A 22413-nucleotide genomic window follows, 5' to 3' on the forward strand; every position below is an offset into this window, starting at 1 on the left:
TGTTTTGTTTGTTAATGGTTATTTTCTTCTGTATATGTATATACCATAGGCTCCCATACATTGAGAGGAACCTCTTAAACAACTATGGCATATGTAATTAGAAGAAACAAAACATTTAGAATGCACCATGCACAACAAATGCAGGAATACACAGTGTTATCCTCACCACAAACAGAAGAAAAAGTTTTATCCAAGTTCTCCCAAGAGAACTACATACATGAAGCACATGTTCCTTTTCTAGGCCTTCTGCCTGGTTATAGCTTCTGCGAGGCTCATATAGCTAGCAGGAGATCTAGTCACGTTTTATTTTGTGAGCAGCCCACACGGCTAGTGTGCTGAACACTGACATTCACTGCAGAAGGCTCCTATATTCAGCACTCAGGTTGCTGCTTTTAGAGTTCTACAACAGCATTTTCAACTCTAGGTGCCAAAAATGCTGATCTCCAAGTTTGTATTTGGGTATCTAGATGTACATTTTCAGTAATACAGTGGGTCTGAGATGCCAAAACCAATACAAACGCACTTGGCGTTACCTAAATATGGGAATAGCTAACAGGCACTGGAGAGGCACTGTTTGGCATAAAACTAAAAAAAAAAAAGATAAAGGTCAAAAGCAAATCAGTGCAGACTGTTTTTATCAGAATTTTTTTAGACAGACTATATGGTAGAAAACTGTACTGCTTTTGGTGCTCACTACATATGCAAACTATTTTCATTAATATACTTAACTGTTACAATCTTTTTTTCCCCTAAAGTTTTAAGGAAGTAGAAGCTATGAGACACAGACACAGACACAGACACAGATTTCTAGGTTGGAAGAGACCTCAAGATCATCGAGTCCAACCTCCGACCTAACACTAAGTACTAAGTAAACCATATCACTAAGCTCTACATCTAAACGTCTTTTAAAGACCTCCAGGGATGGCGACTCCACCACCTCCCTGGGCAGCCCGTTCCAATGCTTAATAACCCTTTCGGTAAAGAAGTACTTCCTAACATCCAACCTAAAACTCCCCTGGCGCAACTTTCGCCCATTCCCCCTCGTCCTGTCACCAGGCACGTGGGAGAACAGACCAACCCCCACCTCACTACAGCTTCCTTTAAGGTAACTGTAGAGAGCGATAAGGTCGCCCCTGAGCCTCCTCTTCTCCAGGCTGAACAAGCCCAGCTCCCTCAGCCGCTCCTCGTAAGACTTGTTCTCCAGACCCCTCACCAGCTTGGTCGCCCTTCTCTGGACTCGCTCAAGCACGTCCATGTCCTTCCTGTAGCGAGGGGCCCAAAACTGAACACAGTACTCGAGGTGCGGCCTCACCAGAGCCGAGTACAGGGGCACAATCACCTCCCTAGACCTGCTGGCCACACTGCTTCTTATACAGGCCAGGATGCTGTTGGCCTTCTTGGCCACCTGAGCACACTGCTGGCTCATATTCAGCCGACTATCAACCAATACTCCCAGGTCCTTCTCGGCCAGGCAGCTTTCCAACCACTCATCTCCCAGCCTGTAGCTCTGCTTGGGGTTGTTGCGCCCCAGGTGCAGGACCCGGCACTTGGCCTTGTTGAACTTCATACAGTTGACCTCAGCCCATCGCTCCAGCCTATCCAGATCCTCCTGCAGAGCCTTCCTGCCCTCGAGCAGATCGACACACGCACTTAGCTTGGTGTCATCTGCAAACTTACTGAGGGTGCACTGGACGCCCTCATCCAGGTCATCGATAAAGATATTAAAGAGGACCGGCCCCAGTACCGAGCCCTGGGGGACACCACTTGTGACCAGCCTCCAACCAGATTTGACTCCATTCACCACAACTCTCTGGGCCCGGCTATCCAGCCAGTTTCTAACCCAGCGAAGCGTACGCCAGTCCAAGCCCCGAGCAGCCAGTTTCTTGAGGAGAATGTTGTGGGGAACGGTGTCAAAAGCCTTACTGAGGTCAAGGTAAACCACATCCACAGCCCTTCCCTCATCCACCAAGCGCGTCACTTTGTCATAGAAGGAGATCAGGTTCGTCAAACAGGACCTGCCTTTCATAAACCCATGCTGACTGGGCCTGATCGCCTGCTCGCCCTGCAAGTGCCGCGTGATGACCCTCAAGATAATCTGCTCCATGAGCTTTCCTGGCACTGAGGTCAAACTGACAGGCCTATAGTTACCCGGGTCTGCCCTCCGGCCCTTCTTATAGATGGGCGTCACATTGGCTAGCCGCCAGTCAACTGGGACCTCCCCCGATAGCCAGGACTGCCGATAAATGATGGAAAGCGGCTCGGCCAGCTCCTCCGCCAGTTCTTTCAGTACCCTCGGGTGCATCCCATCCGGCCCCATCGACTTGCGCACATCCAAGCTCCTTAGCAGGTCGCCAACCATTTCCTCATGAATAGCAAAGGCCACATCCTGCTCCCCATCCCCTTCCGCCAGCTCAGGGCACTGGGTATCCAGAGAACAACCGGTATTGCCGCTAAAGACTGAGGCAAAGGCGGCATTAAGCACCTCAGCCTTTTCTTCATCCTTAGTAACTAGGTTTCCCCTCGCATCCAGTAAAGGATGGAGATTCTCCTTAGTCCTCCGTTTCGCATTGATATATTTGTAAAAGGATTTTTTGTTGTCTTTAACGGCAGTAGCCAGGTTGAGCTCCAGATGAGCTTTGGCCTTTCTAATTTTCTCCCTGCACAGCCTCGCTACATCCTTGTAGTCCTCCTCAGCGGCCCGCCCTTTTTTCCAAAGATTATAAACCCTCTTTTTTCTGCTAAGCACAAGCCGCAACTCTCTGTTCAGCCAGGCCGGTCTTCTTCCACGCCGGCTCGTCTTTGGGCACGTGGGGACGGACCGCTCCTGTGCCGTTAAGATTTCCTTCTTGAGGAGCGCCCAGCCTTCCTGGACTCCTCTGCCCTTCAGAACCGCCTCCCAAGGGACTCGGCCAACCAGCGTCCTGAGCAGCTCAAAGTCAGCCCTCCGGAAGTCCAATACAGCAGTTTTACTGGTCCCCTTCCTATGAGAAGTCATACGTTTACATTTGTTTTTGAAAGAGAATCTCTAGATCAAGCCTGTATATTACCTTGACTAGAACATCAGAAAAGTTAATAAAAACAACAAGAATGAATGAACCCATGAAGCATTCTGGCACATTATAGATAGAAATTTGGAATTTACAGTGGCAGTCTCACCTGGCTGTAAAATATCAGATTCAGGAAACTCATCGAAGTTGGATGTATCATCAATACTTTTGATTTCTATAGGGATTGCAGCTGGTCTTTCCCTGTAGATAGACATAAAAGAATAGTAAGAAAAAAAAAAAGATACATTAAGTTCCATTTCTTTTAACTTAGTGTTTTACAGTTACAACATCCTTGTAATTTAAAGCACAAAGCTTCCATGAGAGATGCATCTGGCCTGCCTACCTTCTGACATCATGGCAACGTTCATTAATTTCCTATCTAGCATTAGCATCTTCTTGGCAAACTTGGGGAAAACATGCTTTTCCATTAGCTGAAACAGCATTCTACACTCATCTGCTATACAGCTATTACGATCTTTGATGTCACCAAGAACCACAGCGGTTACCTTCATTTCTTAAATCCTGCCTACCCAGCCAAGCAGGATTTTACTCGCATTTGAAGCCATTAGACATGTTGTTTTACAATTCCAGTACCCATCAGCCTGAAACTCATCCAAACACCTTTTGACTGTAGCTCCCATTTCTGATGCTCAGTTGTCAGTATCTCTCATCCAAAATGAGTTGAGTCACACGTTACTGATTTATTAGCTTAACAATCAGACAGTCCTTTAAAAAGCTTTAAGGTAGCTTTTGAAGTTACTTCAGTGATCTGTCCCATGAAAGCATTCAAACTGGAACATGGCACTGTGGGGGAGATATTAATTTACAGCTGTAAAATTATTACAGCTCTGATTATTACAATTACAATTAAATCCAGTTCTGGGTGGAATGGGGAAACCCTTTTGCCACATTGCCAAATGTGGCATGAACAGGTAAGTCACTGCTGTTGCTGCTCATTAATGTTTCCCACACTGAAAAGATAAGTTACATGAAGCTTTCCACAACAGAAGAAATGAGAAGTACATGAGCTGAACAATCACATGCCCACTGTGTGGATTTTCATATGCAAAAGTGCAGTATTCCTGAAAGAGCAGACTACCTCAAGCCTTAAGAAGGGCTGAAGAGTAGCTATTACTGCAGCTGAAAACATCTGTGGGCCCAAAGACTGCTTTGAAGGTGCTACCACTGCATGTACACGCAGATGTAGCTCAGCATCTGCATGCACAAGCTCAGGCTAGACGTGGTATGGCTGCCTCGGCAGGGCCTCTACCCAGGCTTGGCCAGCAGAATTTAGGCCACTGAGGCTGCCATTCTGAGGTGAGTCAGTGCCTCTGCCCAGCGCCCTGTAGACATAACGGTTCCCTCAGGTGCAAAGACATACCCTGCATTTTCCTCCTACTTGCTGCCTTTCGTCTTCATTCATCTATTTCCCCTGCATTTTTGGGGCAGAGTTTGCTTTTCTCTTGCTCCTATTACAAAAAATAGTGAATTATAGCAACAGCTGCATTTCCCATTACTGATGGAACAGGAGCTCTCTGACAATATCAGAGCATAAATCAGGAATAACTTGACCACTCCACCACATTTTTTTTTCTATCCTGGGCAATCTGGGCCAACCTGAGAAATCTCAGGACAGTAAACTCCGATCAGATCTACGAATTACGGCACAGCCTGAAAACCTTGGCTGTCACTCGCTATTGCCAGTAGTGCATTTCAAAATAAGAGGTAAATTGAAGAGAATTATTCTTGCCATTGTAGTGCATGAAATTCTTGCTTTCATGGCTGCTATGCTCTCTATAGAATATGTGTGTATATATATGTATACACATATGTACCTGATATGTCCCCAGTCCACACCTTCAAAAAATGGATGACTTTTTATTTCCTCTACTCCATTACTACCAATTCTGTTTTCTGAGTCGGTACAAAACCTGAAAAGGTGGAAAAATAAAGAGAATATTACAATAAACGCAGACAGAAGCAACAGTGAAAAACTGTGCCATGGTATCCTGCATCAGGAATTTGAGCAAGTTCTTTTAAATTGCTGTATTTTCCAAGTAATGTAAAAGTAGCCCATTGCATCTAGGAGATGAGGGGAAATAGCAGAAGTAGAATATTGTTAACATTCCCAAAAATGAAGGTCATGATGACAGTAACTTGCACCTTTTCTAATGATATTCCGATCTTCAAGTTTAGTTAAAAGTTACTGCATGTTCTAGTCTTGCAAGATTAGTTTGGAATAGAAACTCTTATGTCCCTACTACTGAAAACTCCTTTGCACATTCTCAACTATTTAAAATCCATGTTTTAAAGTCAAACTAATAGGAACATAGACAGCATGTGATAGAAGACTACTCTCACGTGACATTTTGGAAGTAAGGTGAGCCAACACAAATTCAGAACATGCCATGTCCAAAAAATACCCTACTCTCCCCGTCATTCCGAATTCCCTCCCCCCAGAGGTCTAGGTGCTGGTGGCATGAAGACCCAAGGCCTCTCTCTGTTATGGTCCAACTGCACAGTCTTGGCTCAGACTCCTGAATAAACTCTCAATCTGAGAGAAGAAGCTGTGAGAGTCTGTAGAGACACGATAAGAAAGGTGAAAATGAAGACAGAGATAAGACTCTTGAGATGGGGACAGTTACCAGCTGAAGTAGGCAGAAGGATAAACACCAACAAGCAAAAGGATAAAACCCTGAAGAAAAAAAGAGGGAGGAGGAGGTTCTCAGATAGTACCTTGGTGACATCAGGGATTTGTACCAGGGAGCAGCAAAGGCTTCTCTTCTCCTCTGGACTGATGCCTACCTGACTGGAAAAGGCTCTTAAGCATTTCATCAAGGAGATAGTAAGCATGCCAATGCTTAGCCTAGGAGTTCATTAAGCCCTAGCTACATTTTGCAAAGATGTAATTGCTTTATATTTTTACACTGTCCTTGCAGAGTCTCTTTGAGGATGGCAAAAGGTGTCAGAAGTGACACAGAGGGAGGTTTACAATAACGGAGGAAAACATATCCATGTCAAACAAAGCTTGATTTTGCCCAGTGTGGAGTCCCTATCAACCTACTGGAAGTGGACGTGGGCCTCTTGGCGCTCTTTAAATCAACTGACCTTCGTTACATGAAGTATTGTTTGCTTAAATGTGCAGAGCCTCTAATAGGTGATTTAGTCATCCTGCTATTATATCTCTCTCCATACAATCTCATCATCCAGATTCACAAGGCACTTCTCATATCATGTACACCTCAATACAAAAAAGGTCATCTTCTCACTGCTTAGTGAAATCTTCTGCAAGGATTTTAGTAATGTAGCAAGTTAGGCTATAAAACTGTCTCCAATTATAGACTGTAATGTTTTTATTTGTGGTAGCGACACTTGGGAAATAACTGCTCATATTTCTACTATAGTCCAGCCAGGTGGTGGATGCCAAGTACTAATAATAGACCTCAAACTTTGTTATAACAGTTAGCCAGACCAGGTCTCAGGCTTTGTCTGGCTTTGTCTGAACTTGACCTTATTTTAGTTGGGTTTTATCCGTATCCACAAAAATAAAACTTTAGCTTTGTCTGCAATAAATTCTAGCTCTTAGCCCTGCCTATAAAAGTACAGTCCCCTTTTTGCCTGTAACAAAATCGTGTAAGCTTGTAATTCTATATTTAAAAACAACAACAAAAAAAAACACATCAAGGCCATAAAGCATTTGCCCCTCCAAATCTATCAGGAAAACAGAGCATTTCTGCCTGACCTTGACATCAAAACCCCTCACAAAACTTCAGTGCAAGCTGAATGGATTAAAAACTAGCGTTTTGGAAAACATGAGTAAATCCAAAACATCCAAATGTTTCCTTTACTGTTAAAAATGTTGGTGAGTGGCTGTTTTCTGAGTCCCTTTGAGGGGAAAAAAAATAAGTGTCAATCACTTTTTTTTCCCCTCCCCCAGCGTGCTCTCTCTCTTAATGCAGCAGTACAACTCAAGATCACTACAGCTTATTCCTTCATGCTAAACAGATGGCAAAAGGAAAAAGACGGAAAAATTCATCAAGGAAGGTGACACAGAAGAAAACAATTTTCCCCCCAGTCTAGAGCTTCAGAACAGAAAGTTTCTGCAGAACAGAAAGTTAACTTAATGAAAGATGACTATGTCTGGGTGAGTAGCTAGGAGTGGGCTTTTATTACTGACCTTAGAATTAAATCCTTTGCTTTCTCTGAAATGGGCACCTCTGGAGGAAATACCAAAGTTTCTTTCCAATTCATAACTTTCCTGTAAGTTTCTTGCGGTGTTTCTGAACAGAAAGGTGGATACCCTGCACAAACATTAAAAAAAAAAAAAAAAAGAACAAGCTTTTCCCAGAGTAGGAGACTGTCAAGGGGGGAGCACTGCCTGAAGTAACAATAAATGCTAGCTGCTGGCCCTCCCTTGGCTCTGCTTTTGCTACTGTGGCTCCCAGATCTAAAATGTTGTGGGAGCCAAAAGTTCTCTCTTTTATAGTGCTACATTAAAAGTTGATTTTGGTACTATCAGGTAAGAAGACAAAACCTCAAAAGCATTTAATAGTGAACAGTTAGTTATTCACTGGAACTACTAACTGAGGCATTACCTCTTGCTGTCTTCTTGGAAAGATGGGAGGACTTTAAAGTTTTATGCAAGCTGTGTTTGGGGCTCACTTCAGGAAGTAGTAAATAAAATCCTATTACCTGCACTATACAGACCATACTAGGTGAACTAACAGACCCCGTCACCTTTGAATCCTCTGAACGATTCTTAGGGCTGCAGTCTTTAACGTACCTATTAGCATTTCATACATGATCACTCCCAAAGACCACCAGTCACAGAGTTTATTGTACCCAGTCTGCATAAATACTTCCGGTGCAATATAATCTGGGGTCCCAACAGTAGAATAAGCCTGGAAAAAATGAATAAGTTCTTTTAAAAATTAATGCTACCTTTTTTCCACTTTGCAAAACTTTTTTTCCTGGGGATTCATATATAGTATCTTGTTTTTTGGATGGACAAGAATACTGAATTTGACAATTCACAATATCTAAAATCCCAAGAAGATTATTTTTTACATGAGAAAACACAGATCCAGAGAGAACCTTGAACCTTGAAAGTAAATGGAAATCATCCTCCTAAATATGGAGGAAAAAATAAAAAGTTCCACAACTTGCAACTGATGGTTTTTTTTTTTTTTTTTTTTTTTTTTTTTTTTTTTTTTTTACGAACTACTGTTCAGTGAAAATCACATGCAGAGCTGAAACTCTGAAATGCCATGGCTGACAGATGCTTCAGTTTGCTTTAGCTAATGCCAGAATGCCCTTTATTACTTGGCCACTCTGCATTATAAATCCCTGCTGTACCACTTCAGTGCCTTTCCATAATATTCCCATTCAGCGGGAGACCAAACAAGTTTTTCCTCTTCAATTCTCTGAAAAAGAATCATGCAGCTACTCATCTTGCAATACTGAACTGCAGGAATTAAATTCGAGTTCAAACACACAGCCTCAGTCTAGGAGACATATTCAAGATACAGCTTTGCTAAGTGGCTGCTGACACCTGAGATTAGTTAGTCAAGATGCTTGTGAGAGAAACAAAATCATAAAGAAGAGCAGTGCCTTGCTAGTCACAGCTCTGAAAACAAACAAATGAAACAATTTGATTTGATTAGAATTCATGGAGTTTGAAAAGAGCTACAACTGTAACAGATGAGGGCCTTACAGATTTAAAAAACAAAACAACAAAACCAGTAGCATTAATGCCATGTTTTTATTTAATGCTTTACGTAAATAGTTAAAAAAATATATATACATGATGTTATTAACTTACCAGCTGTCGCCTGTTCTTCTTCCATGTTTCTGCTTTTCTCTTTGAGTTCATATTCTGAAATGCTAATTTAGAGAATAGTTATTAGATAAAGAATGCATTTGTGAAGTAAAAGACCGATAACATTTTGTCTTCAAAGGATAACGATTTTATATCTTAAGAATGCTTTTTTTTCTAGAAATAAATACTTGATTTTCACTGGAGACAGAAAAAGGACAACGAGTAACTACTGTCCAATTTGTGGCTGCGAATCACATCAGTAGGACGTGATTGGCAATTCTAAATTAGCATTTGCTGATTTTTTTAAACAAGTGAAGAATCTGAGAAGAACTGCAGAAGAATTTTATGTTTATGCAATAAAATCCTAATGTCTAAGTGTCGCCATGGCATAGAGATGAACAGCTCTACTCTTTTAAGGTTTGTTGTGATTGTCACTGACCTCAGTAAGTCAGCACATGAAGTCCATATTTGATCTGGAAGAGCATTCATTTCTGTAACTTCAGTAACATTGTTATGAAAAATGCATTAAAATATAGTCACGCTACATGTATTTGTGACTGTATACAAGTGTACAAAAACACATTAGCACTGCATAAAACAATTTCTTTCCTGTGAAATGCTTCCATGTCATGGGGAACATGCATTTCCAGTTATCCAACTAAATGCACTCAGCCTGACCAACTGTGTTTAACCCAGCAGAAATAAAGTATGATGTGGTATAGCTGAAGCTCAAAACTATTTAAATGTTTACCTAGGACACCTTATACTTACAGAAGTCACTTGGAGGATTGTGTGTAAGGTTCCTGTAGAACTCAGTTCTGTGAGCTTTCTTTAAACCTGTGCATAGCCCAAAATCAGACAGTTTTACATGACCCTAAAAAACACCAAATAAGATAAAAACATAATTTAGAAAGGTAGTGCTCAAAAAAAAAAGTTGCTTTCATACCTGCACTTGCCTTCTTAGGCCATGTGTGAATGATGGACTTGCACAGGACTACCTAATCCACGGAAAGCAGGCGAATAGTGCGTGATTCTTGGTGTACTGGGAGAGTGTGTTTTCTCTAAAAAGGGTGTAATTCCTGAGAATAACTACATCTGCAACAGCTGAGTACAGCTAGTTTACTTGGTTTTGTTTTGCACTGAGACTGAGAAAGCCTCCAGCACAAAATTATTGTTTTGATGTTAACCTAGTTTTAACTGGGTTTCTAGAGATCACTGCTAGACATTCTACAGGCTTGTGTATGATACTTAGTGGGTCCATTTCATGGCTTACTACAAGGCAGTCAAATGGACAGACTGCTCCCACTCATGAGTGGACAATAAAACAAATCAGATAACTGCAGGAAGTGAACCGATTATTTAGTGTTGTCTGAATGTTTCATGCTTTCCTTCTTCTTGAAGTAACAAACTATACCAGTTTTTCATGTGTATGAATTCGAGCATCTGGACGCCCTGAGTGGGTCTTCCCACACTTACAAGGCTTTCCAACTACAAAAAGAGGAAAAAAGAAAAAGAAACAAAACAAAAAACCCACAAGGGTAGTTTTGCTTTAAGTGTAGTGAAGTTCTACAAGAAAAAGATAGCAACCATTTTCTGTCTTTATTCCAGCTAGTTTAAATCAGTGGTATAGCGCTACAGTTTCCCAGTGATTAGCACCACTGTGAATGGCATTATCTGCAGATTGAGATGTTTAAAGCATAGATAGTTTACATGCACACCACATGCCTTAGCATCCAGCAGAAGGTTATCTGGTTTAATATCCCTGTGGATGAATCCCAGCTGATGAATAGCATCTATGGCCAACACGGTTTCAGAAATGTAGAACTGTGTCTCTTCTTCTGATAAGGTGTCTTTCTTCATTAGCAAGGTCATCATGTCACCTAATCAAAAAAAAAAAAAAAATACAGGTCATAAATCAGAACATTTTAATGGTGAAACCCCATTAGATTCCAAATTTAAACTTGTAACTAGCATTATAGCTACTAATTATAGAACTATTACTGCAAGGACCTACAAACCCAACATACTTTTTCTGCAAACTGGGTGTAAAATTGTTGCAACCCTAAATAGGAATTCTAATTGGATAGCCTTGAATGATGCAGCAATTTTTTAATGCATAATATATGTATTGCACAAAAATTAATCAAGAGTGACTTTTTTTTTTTTTAACTGTTTCTAGCTTTGTCATTATAAAGCGGAACATTGGACTAGAATTATTATTTAATCCAAGTCTATTTTAACATCTTCCAATAATCCTTCCCCTTCACCTACAAATCAGGAAAGGTTAAGTTACTGGGACTTCACTTAAAACATCATTAAAATTTATGCTATCACAAATTACACAGCATGCTTGTTTCTACACTTTTAGAAAGCTGACAACAAAGCTAAGGAAGAAGTACTTGTATCACTTAGCAACAACACAACATATAACTTACCTCCGGGTAAGAACTCCATGATCAGGTAAAGATTTCTTTTATCCTGAAAACTGTAGAACATTTTCACTACCCAGGCTCCATCTGCTTCAACCAAAATATCTCTTTCTGCACGGATATGGGCTACCTAAAATTTTTTTAATACTGTTATTAAAGAATTATTTAATTATTTCAATACCAAATGCCACGCTATATTCCTAATCCTACAATATATTTTCATGATCTTTACACAAAGAAGATATTCTTCATACTTTTTTCACTCCTATTTTACATAGTTTTTACTAGACTAGACCCTACAAAGTCCTCAGAAAACACACAGCAAAAACCCACGGAAATTAACTCAATATTGAAAATAACTATTTACATAACTTCACAAAAGTGGTATCTAGAAAGAAAACACATGGCTTGTTGAGCTTTCTGTTTGTCAGAGAGAACTGAAGAAGTTGGTGGAAAACTGCAATTCCATTTTTACTGTATCCTAAAATGAACTAAGAGCATTAAAAAAAAAAAAGCTCCGTTATGATGGCCAGCTCTGCAAGGTAGCATCCCTATTGCAAACTCGGACAAAAATTTAATGTGCAATTCAGTATGCAGATATCGACATAATTATCGGAAAAAAACAGAGTTTGTCTTAAATAATGCAGGAACTAATAGGTAAAATGGTAGATACTTAACATTTAATGTCAGAATTTATCATTTTTTTCATATACATATACAAATCAAGAGTTAATAACTGTTTCCTCACAGTAATACTTCACAGTTTAAACTTGGCAAGGTAAGCCTGTGGAATCCTCTTTTGCAAGAGTGACAGAATGCCTAAATTACTTCCTGCAAAACCTTATTTCTTCAGCATTGTGAAATGTCTGACATACAGCAATCATCTAGCTCCCAAACCCACACTGTACATACTACTAATGGTGCACGAAGCCCTTTCAAACGGTACATGGAGACTGCTCCTACCTGTGTACATGGTGAAGCTTACTTGAACTATGCGGCAAACACCTCGACCAAAGGGAAAAAGGGCTGGGATGAGTCTCAGTTTGCAGAGATGACCTTAAGTAGCAGTGAGCTGAATGGCCAGTATTCAAGGAGGGCAAAAAATGGCCATAGGCTATTTTAGCAAGGGGAAAGAAAAGGGAAGAGAAGATGGAGCAATTCCATCAAACGATGTGCACAAAGCTGGCCCAGAACTGATACATTCACCACTGCTGCTGATGTTGGTCCTGGACAAGTGAGCTTGGGAATGTCTGACCATGCTTAAGATATTCCAGTCCCAGCTGAGTCTTTGAAAAACATACTGAGAGCTGCTACCTCGTGAATTCACTGGAAACTAAGAGTAATAGAGACAGGAGGAAGGGTGTGTGTTTTACTAGAATGTACCCTAGTTGTGGAGGAAAATGAAAAACATCTGCATGGAAAAACATTTCTTGAAAGCTGTAAGATTTTCACATTTCAGATACCAGAAAGTGACTTCTGGAAAGAAAATATGTACCATTATTCCAGATTCAAGCAATATTTCCAATAAGCAAAGTCTGCATCTGTTCCTCAGTTCTAACATCTTTCTAATGTGTCTTTTTTGTAGGGCAATGGATTCCCTCTCTGTAGTACACACTCCAACTCTAATTTATCTAGCCCTATCTATTCCATATATTCTCATTAGAAAAGATTTCTTTCTACCCTCCACTCCTCTGCTTCTAAATGTAGCTATAAACTATAACATTAAAACCTTGCTTAAAAATCAGCCAGAAAAACCTCACAGTGCCACCGTGCTTGAAAGTTCTAGCTTTCTCGTATTTGTGTCCTGTGATGCTTTCCCACTGAACAAACCAGGCAATGAAAGTTAGAGCAAATAAATACTCTCCAGGGAACGTTATAGACACAGACTAAATGTGGACTGTGATCTAAGCCTCCTTGCCACATCAGGTTATGAAATGAGGGCAGGGCTTCAGCCAGCAGACCACACACATCCTGGCTGCGGGGCAGAACATAATGCTCGTCTGCTTCCCTACATCCAGGGCACAGCGCTGAGTAGACAAAATGTCCGTTCTGGGATGACTTAAAAAAAACGTAGCAGTACTCCTAGTACCACTGCTGAGAAAGATAATATAAGAAATAATGATGGGTTTGGACAGGTAAGGAAGATAGAACAGCTTGGGTTGGAAGGGACCCTAACGACCATCTGGTTCCAACCCCCCTGCCATGGGCAGGGACAGCTCCCACCAGACCAAATTGCCCAAAGCCCCATCCAGCCTGGCCTTGAACACCTGCAGGGATGGGGCAGCCACAGCTTCTCTGCGCAACCCGTGCCAGGGTCTCACCACCCTCTGGGTGAAGAATTTCTTCCTAATATCTAGTCTAAACCTACCCTCTTTTAGTTTAAAGCACTTACTCCTTGTCCTATCACTACACTCTGTGATTAAGAGTCTCTCCCCATCTTTCATTTAGGCTCCTTTTTAGATACTGTAAGGCTGCTATAAGGTCTCCCCAGAGTCTTCTCTTCTCCAGGCTAAGTAACCCCAACTTTCTCTAGCTGCACTTTTGCTTGAGACATCCACACTTGATTTCTGTTCTTCATATTGCTAAAGGACTTGCTTTGTCCTATCAGGAATTTGCAGTGAATTCTGGATTACAAAGCAAAAGCAGAAAAAATACAAAGCAAAACAAACAAACACTCTCCAATCTCAAGATCCAACAAAACAAAACAAAACAAAATCAAAACCAAAGCCAAACAACAAACAAGATGACACCTGGTGGTATCTGACCCTGAAAAGAAAACATCAAGCATTCTCAGTTTTTACTTCGACGTATTATTGCTTTTCAAGAAGCATTTTCTTTGAAGTGTAGTCTTACGAAGAAGCGCTATAAGGTGCACATTGATAAAGGAAGAGACTAAAAGAAAAAAACACCATCCTATCGCTGTTCCAAATTGGTTGTAAATAAAACATTTTCAAGAATGCTAACTTCTACTTACTCTGTTGTACTGAGCTAGCAACTCCATAGATGCCTTGGACAGCAGCACAATTATTGGGGCTACAGAAGTGAAAAATATGGCTAAATAATATCTGCCAAAGAGAAATTTGGCAATTTTCTAGGCAAAGTAACTTTGAAATCTAGGGGACCTATACAAAACAAACCTGTTCTTTCTCCAGCATATCTGCTTTTCGTAGTATCTTCATTGCATAAATATGACCCGTATCCTTCTTCTGAACGAGACGTACCTTTAATGAGAAAAATAACCCAATCAATCCTATCTACCTCAAACTAAACCCCAGTGTGGAACATAAGGATGTCTCTAAACTGGTGGGCATGGAAAGGTTCTTTTGTTAAACATTGAAAAGCATATGTATAAAGCTAACACTAGTGATGAACAGATAGTTGAAGCAGTCATTGTTTTAAAAAATTAGTAGGCACACTAAATTCCACATAGCTGAGAGACTGAGTATGCTGAAATTCAGGAGTAGGCACAACCATGATGTGACACAGGGCAGGGAGGACTTTTATAGAGAGGAGCTGTGCAACTGCAAATCTATCACTTCTGTGTGGATGCATGGGCAACATCAGTTGGGGTAATAGGAAGGGAAGCTGCAGGAAACAGACCTTTTCCAGCAGCCTTGATAAATCCATGTACGTACTGGTCTTATTACACGTGCAAAATTATTCAAATAGCTATTCTCCTAAAATAAAACTGCTCAACTGAAACTTTTTATTCTTTAAAGTGTTTCTTTTTGATATTCAATCCAATTTTAATATCCCATTCAGGCAAGAAAGCCACAAACCTCCCCAAATGCTCCTCTTCCTATAACTTTCAAAGATTCAAAGTCATCCAAGCCAAGTCTCGTCCTCTTCAGTCGCAGAAACTCTGTTTCTTTGCGAGCATGCTGTGACCTGCGCAGTTTTTTCTAGGAAGACACATGAGAATTTAAGTCATTTGACGGTAGAAAGTCAAGATATATAATCCCTCCTCCTGCAAAGCATTCTCCCTTCCTCTATGAGTACAGAGAAAATGTGAAAGGGGAAATCTTCCTGAATTTCTTGAAGTGTGACCCACAGTCTTTTATGAAGCGGCCTTAGGCACAGCTTTTTGTTTGTTGGTTTGTTTGCTTATTACTTACGTATAAAGAGGCAGTAATAGAAACAATGAAAAAAACATACAGGTTCAAACAAGGTGCATCAGTCCGAAGGCCAAAAAGTCACCAGCTAAGAAAAGGACTCTGCTTTTCAGCAGCATAAAGGATCAATAAAAGCTAAAACTTGCACCCTGCCAAAAACACAAATGATGGGCAAGAAGGAGTCTAACAGGCAGCAGAAATCCAGCTTACTCTATCCTATAACAAAATCTATTTGTTTTAGGGCAGGAAAATACTTGTATTTGAAAGAAAGATCTGTTCCAATCCTGCCATATATTTTGTCCTATAAAAATATCAATGGAATTCACCCTGAAAAAAAGACAAATGCCCGCTTATGCTCCAAAAGATGCCAAGAATATCTCAGAGACTGTTAATGAAACCCATCAATCAGGCCTGCTAGATTTTGGAGAACAACGACTGTGTCATTTAAAACCACAAGATGGCATTACACACCCACATTAGCTTTTCCCTCTTTCCAGAAGTTACGTCAACCCAAAAAACTTGAGAAATAACTAGAAATGACTAAGGCTGCTGTTACTATTTATTCCAGTGTCTATTCTGGAAGAAGTACAGACAGCAATGATGTGATAAACCTCAAAAGTTCTGAGACATGCCATCTGGAAAGAGTTCCCTTCACATCTGTATCCTAATGGATCAAGGGAGCACCTGCTTTATTGTTTAAATCAAGAAAAAAAAGTGGTTCGGCATTTTGCTTTCTCCCAAGTGCATCTCACCCTTTTCTTGCTTGTAGCCACATCACATGCCAAACAATTTTAAATTTTGAAAAACATGTTACATACTTGCTGTGGTCATACGCTTCATAATGACTAAAAAGGGGTATGAAAAGCCCTCAGCTACTCAAAGCATCACATTCAAGCATATGCACAGCTTGCTTCATTATTTCCAAAAGCAACATTCACTTACAAACTAAAACTTACTGTCTTGATAGCTAATGTTCCTATAAACTCCTCAAATTCCAACTTTAAGAAGTGCTAACAAAAACAAAGCAATCTCTTCAAAGGTTATTCAAGTTGTATTACCTCCTCATCTGCAAGCCCTTCTTCTTCCATAGCCACTTCTAGTTTCTTCTGCCTGCAAAGGAGTAAAACAAGAGATTTATTTTTTTAATTAAAAAAAAAAACAAACACCATAACACTACAGTAAGACAACCCCTTTTCCTGACATAGTCCAGATACCAAAGCATTTGACTCAAACAGAAATTTGAGAAATTATTGCCCACTCCATATATTTCCTCACTTGTAACCAAACCTGTTGAAAACGTAGAAGCAAATTTAAGCATGTACTTATATGATTGCAGAATTAGACACTAAAGGCCCAATCATATAATCAGCCTAATGGACTTTTATTTCTTTATATAATTGTCAAGTAAGACTAGTTATTCTGACTCATAATCCTAATTGATAAAAACATTGAAATAGTGGAAAAACCATCTCGGCTTTACCTCCAGCATCTCAACCCAGCTCCAGCTTTCACCGTTGCTCCCAGTCTTGCTGTCTGTTCCCCGATCACACAACTGGTCTTGCTCCCCTTAGCCTCATGCTAACTCATTGCACCCTCCTGGATTTGCCACCACCTCCTCCCAGGTCCTGCTTGGGCCAGGGCTTGCCCCTCCTGGACTCCTGCTGCTGGTGCCCAGCCAGGCTATGAGGCTCTGTGTGGGGAGTGAAGCCTGGAGTATCCTACAGATGGCAGGGAGTCCTCACACAGCAAGGGGGACAGCGTGGATACTGGAGCTCTCTTTGTGCACACCCAGGGTGCTTCTGTACGACTGTCAGGGTGCAGCTTCAGGAAGCTGGTCACCTGCTGGCAGCAGCTCAGTTCGAGTGCTGAGTGCCAGGCTGCTCCTGCCTTCCTGCACTTGAGGAAGTGCAGCAGGGTCCCCTAAAATAAAGGCCCTCAGTAGACAGACTATTCGCCTAAATAGAAGCAACTCAATTACATGGGATAATGACTAAATATGATGAAGAGGGAAACCCTGCTGCTTGGCTGAAAATCCCTCAATTAAAAACGCATTAGCAGGAGAATGATAATTTCACATACTGATGACAATTTGAAACACAACGTTCATTACAATTAAGTGCTTGGTGCTTTGACACTTAATTCAAACAGCACGTCAGCACAGTGGAACTGTGCACTGATGAGGAGTTAAAGCAGAGATGACCAACGCATACTCCCTCGCACAGAGTACCAGTCAGCATCACACAGAAGAAACTTAGAGGGTGGGTACAATGTTATCCCCAGAACTCTTCCTTCCCGATCAAGAGCCTTCCAACACTTTGTTACCAACCCTACACTCTTTCCTGCCATCTACTTCCATTCTAACAGCTCTCTGCCTCCTTTCCTCACTGCATCATCCCGTCAAAAACCTCTATACCATCAACCCTGTTCCCCAAGTCTCTCACACTCCCTTCTGCAGAGTTTACGAGTCTTGGCATGAGCTCAGTGCTGCAGAGCAAGAATAAACACCACAAGCCACTGCCTTATACAAAAACAAATTACCAAACATCAGCAGCTCTGCAGCATTTGTCTCTGTAGGGTTTATTCCTTGTGGCACACGTGAAGGAATTGGAGGCCACCAAAACCACGCACACAAGTAAAAACCTCACATGTGCAGCAAAGTAAGACCACGCACAGAGTGGTTTCCATAAACTAGTAATAATTTGAGAGGGTGTTAAGTTGTATGAGAACTTCAAGAGCAGAGGCGCTCAGTCACTCAGTGACTGCTTGGTGCAGGAGGGGATGTTCACAGGTCTGCCAGCATAGACAGCAGCTGCGCCCTTAGGTGATGAGCTCCTCGCTACCAAGTAATGAAAACCTGTTGAGACCCACTCTGTGCACGGGGCTGAATCCCCCCCTGAACAAATGCTGCCAAAAGCCAACCAAGAAAAGCTGGAGAAAGATGAGAGAAAGCAGAGCTGGTACCTTGTTTCTCTCTCTTCGTGCTGGATAATTAGGTTGCTGTAGAAGTTCTCCAGCGTAAGCTTGGCCACCGTCACTCTCTCCCGGGTGTGGTTGCTCATGGGAAAGGATGTTGTAGTCCCTGCAGTCATCGCCATGGTAACATGCACTGAAACAGAGCACATCAAATAATTACTCACTTGGAAAAAAAGTGGGTATGTATACTTCTTTCCTACTCGCCATCTCCAAAATCTTAGATGCTATAGAAATCACAGGAAAAGCACTGTTCTTTATATATAAGAAACTCCATTAAAAAAAACACAACAACAACAACACACTGTATTATAAAACTATCCCAAGTTACCAGGACTTACTACCCACTCTCTAACACAAAAACAAAAAAAACCCACCCCATGTTGGGAAAATGTACCTCTGGGGGGCTTGAGCCCAGCCTGGGGGAGGGAAGAGATGGCAGAGCATGGAAAGTAAAAGAAAGAAGCAAGAAGACAGGGCAGCTCCCACAGCCGGATGTGCAGGATGGCTTTGTGGCATCTTTAGACTCCAGAAATGCTAAGTACTACCAGAAGGACAGGATAAATGAACAAAAATCCTAACACTATCCAGAGGTGACTTCAAGGATAAGGAATACCTATCCGATATCTTAGAATTCAAAAGCAGCTCAACAAAATTGCACATGGACAGTTGGGGAATTTTAGAAAGTATCATGTCAAAATGAAATACTGGCATCACCATATCTTAAATAGAAAACTTCTGTATTTTTCTTTTTTTTTTTTTTTTTAAAGCAGCAGCCAACCAGCAAGAACAGAAAACTCTTCCCCACCACAAGAGCATTAGGCAACCAGCATTTCAGTTTAATTCATTTACAGCTACCCCTGTGCCACACTGACAACCAGATGAGGGCTTTCTGGAGCGCCCACTCTTTACAGAATTCCCTGTGCTAGAAGAACCCTTTTAATGCAGGGCAAAGGCATCTCAGAGCAGTCCCAAGTTCTTAGCAGCTGACAGAGGTTAAAAGAAAAAGTCAACAAGAGGAACAAAACACAGCGTGTCCTAGGAGGACTCATGCCCTACCTGAATGTGGGCTGAGGCACACCAGCAGAGCTGCTGCTCCACCACAGAGGGGAGCCACAAATAACAGCACCTTTGTTTGCTCAAGATGTTTATTTATTTATTTATTTATTATTATTTTGAAAAACTAACCAGAAGTAAATACACTTCCTTTTGTTTTTTTTTTTTTTTTTTTTTTTTTCCTATGTAACCCTTCTAATTTCACCAGGGGATTTTGAGGAAGACAAACCTTAAATTAGGTTTATGATCTTCAGGCAGCCCTTAATACCTTTTAAGGTAAAATAATTAAAAGTTTCATACAGAAATAGACTTGCATTTCTACATCATACAGGAAGATGCTTTAATTCTGTCTTGTGTGTTTTTGTTTTTTTTTTAATTTGTTTTTCTTTGTTTTGGATGTGCTGGCTACTCTCTGTGAGGACAGCACTTTATCTTGTGAATTTTTAATTGAATTTGGGGTGACAATAAGATATTTGTTGCCAGAAATGCAGCTGCTGTGTCACAAATAAAGGCTTTTTATAACATTATATGGCTATTACTTTAGCCATGTATTTTGGAGTGTGCAAGATGCTGGAGCTCTGAGAATACAAATGGATCTCCCCACACCGGTGCAAGGAGCTTTTAATAGCACTACAGCTGCTTTATGATGATGCAGATCTTTCTCTTTTTAATCATTATTTTGTCCCCTTCAGTTTTCTACTAGAGAAAGATGAGAGCTGTCAACTGCCAGTAACTGTCACTGAAAATTCAGGGGCTACCTTCTCCATACAAAAACATCCCTCATGCTGGACACTTTTCCAAAAGTTAGGGAACTTTGCTGCACTCTCCCTGTTGAGTCTGCTCTCCTACATTACACTCCCTTTCTTCCTTGATAGGTGGGAAAAGATAAATACAAAACAGGTATCTGAGAGCAAAACCGGCAGCATGTCAACACACCCAAATTTAGCAAGTGCTGAACACACACCAGCATCCACGATTAAATTATTTCAAGAAATTATCTAACAAAGTAAAAACTCACCTTCTGACGGTTTTGCAGTGTCAGGGGAGCATAGCATTAGCCCAGGCTCAGAATGGATTAACCTTTACTTAAGGTAAAGCATGCCCTAGCATCAGGCTGTTTACCATTTGTATGCCTCCTGTTCCTGGTAGGATAAAACACTACAGTTTTGTTTCCCATTAATTTGTTTTCCCCATGCTCCTATACTTGCAAATGCCGATGCTACTGAAGAGCGAATCTAAGTCACTTGATTTTATTAAGCCTGTAAAAATGAGATAACAGCTCTGGCACCAGAACACCCCACTATTTATAGCAGGGCTGAACTTCACTGTGGTGCTACATTAAAAAAACACAGAAGAGAACCCAACCAGTAACCTAGCGAGCTCAGAGAAAGCTCTTGATCCACAGGTCGTGCAGAGCTCCCCACCATACCACAGCACAAGCCCACTAGGACAGGAGGGAGATGGCCACAGGAGTGTGGGCTGCCTGTACCCCGCGTGGCCTCACGTGCCCCAGTGGCCCTGAAGCTCTGCCGGGTGAGGAGGGATGAAGGCAGCTGACATTCACCCTCCTTGTGGTTGATGCCTGGCCTTAGACGGCTGCCAGTCGGCTCTGTCACTGTGGGGGAAAAGCGTGAATCTGAGAAGTGCTGTGAGCTCTCCAGGTTCCCCAAAGTAAGTGGAAAGGGGCCAGAGATGACAGGACACCCAATGTGCTCAGCAAACCCTACTCAATTCACAACAGAGAAAACCTCCTTGTCCTTTTTCCTCCTACCTCTCTGCTTGCACTAACCAACCCCAAAACAAAGCACAAATCTGCATCCCAACAAAATATGCAGTTGGGAGCAATCAAGTAAAATCTTTAAGTATGACCTTCGTAAACAGCTGATGCTGGAGGGGGTGGAAGGGAGAGGCTTCAAAGCTTCATTGCCTGAACACTGCTTTTACTGACCTTACCACGTTAATGGGAACGTTTTGAAGCGGTGCCACCCACAGCTCTTGGAAATGCCCTCAGAAACTGATTAACCCACCCCAACTCGCATAACTTGGCAGAGCAGTACCATTCTCCTCCTGCTGCAGCACCGACACTGCACTGGGCTGCCTGGACCACAAGAAGGTCACACGAGCTGACCAGGCGCACTTGGCTGCAACTCCTCTGGCTGGCAAAGACTGAAGGCCTTTCTGAAGGGCCCATTGCTTTGGAAAAAATGATACGCCACAGGCTCTGAATGAGAGAGACATCAAAACAATCTAATCAACAGGAGACGCTGAGCTTTGTGTGGCCTGCGGGACAAGGCCTTGGAGCTGCCAAGAGCAGAGAAGCCGTATGTGCTCTTTGACCCAGGAATCAGGTTCATACCACCTGAACAGATGGCCGAATTCCCAGCGTGAGACTTTCTCCCAATGCCTGGTCTGCTCATCAGCTAGCCTCTATGGCAAGGACACAGAGGAGAGAGGGGTGAGGAGCTCCAGTTGGGCAAAGTGTCCCCTTGTTGCCCCACGAGAGGCAGGTGGGATAGCGGCATGGAGGGCACCACCGAAGGAAGAGCAGCAGAAAGGGGACAGCAGGCCCCGTGCTAACTAACTGGAGATTAAGAGTCCCTTCTGAGTAAGTTTCTCTCCTGACCCGCTGTCTCCTTCCTGGTGAAAAATGCTGCCTGGCCCAAGCACATATATTTCTTCACTTTACCCTGAGATATTTTCTAACTGGAAAGTAAAGACAGGCCAGGCAGTAGCTACTACAACTTCAGCCTCGGCTCCTATCTAGCATGGCAACTCTACGATGAGATTGATTTTCCTGACAGTGTCTCCACCATTGGAAATCTAGCTTCTGCTGCATAACTGGTAACTCAAAATTCACATCCTCTCCAGGAGGCTTCTTGGGAGCTCCCACAGTCCATCAGCAGTGTTTTCATATTAGACTCTCAGATTAAGGCTCTGGTTAATTAAAGCAAAACAGCAGAAGCATCCAATCCCATGTACTA

General features: G+C 41.8%; 1 protein-coding gene across 4 annotated transcripts in view; it reads right to left on the minus strand.

Annotated features, from left to right (window-relative positions):
* The window catches only part of STK38L (serine/threonine kinase 38 like), a 53785-nt gene that overhangs the window by 5790 nt on the left and 25582 nt on the right, over nt 1-22413 (minus strand). For all 4 annotated transcript variants that reach the window (XM_035540850.2, XM_050712428.1, XM_050712427.1 and 1 more), the window contains 12 exons: nt 18368-18512; nt 16465-16516; nt 15074-15196; nt 14432-14515; nt 11301-11424; nt 10591-10745; nt 9637-9739; nt 8869-8930; nt 7831-7948; nt 7225-7348; nt 4883-4978; nt 3157-3248 (listed from right to left, as the gene is read on the minus strand). In XM_035540850.2, the coding sequence (XP_035396743.1) occupies nt 3157-3248; nt 4883-4978; nt 7225-7348; nt 7831-7948; nt 8869-8930; nt 9637-9739; nt 10591-10745; nt 11301-11424; nt 14432-14515; nt 15074-15196; nt 16465-16516; nt 18368-18501 (1267 nt within the window). In that variant the 5' untranslated portion in view covers nt 18502-18512. The remainder of the gene's footprint in view (nt 1-3156; nt 3249-4882; nt 4979-7224; nt 7349-7830; nt 7949-8868; nt 8931-9636; nt 9740-10590; nt 10746-11300; nt 11425-14431; nt 14516-15073; nt 15197-16464; nt 16517-18367; nt 18513-22413) is intronic.

The sequence above is a fragment of the Cygnus atratus genome, chromosome 1, assembly GCF_013377495.2.
Source record: "Cygnus atratus isolate AKBS03 ecotype Queensland, Australia chromosome 1, CAtr_DNAZoo_HiC_assembly, whole genome shotgun sequence".
Taxonomy (NCBI): Eukaryota; Metazoa; Chordata; class Aves; order Anseriformes; family Anatidae; genus Cygnus; species Cygnus atratus.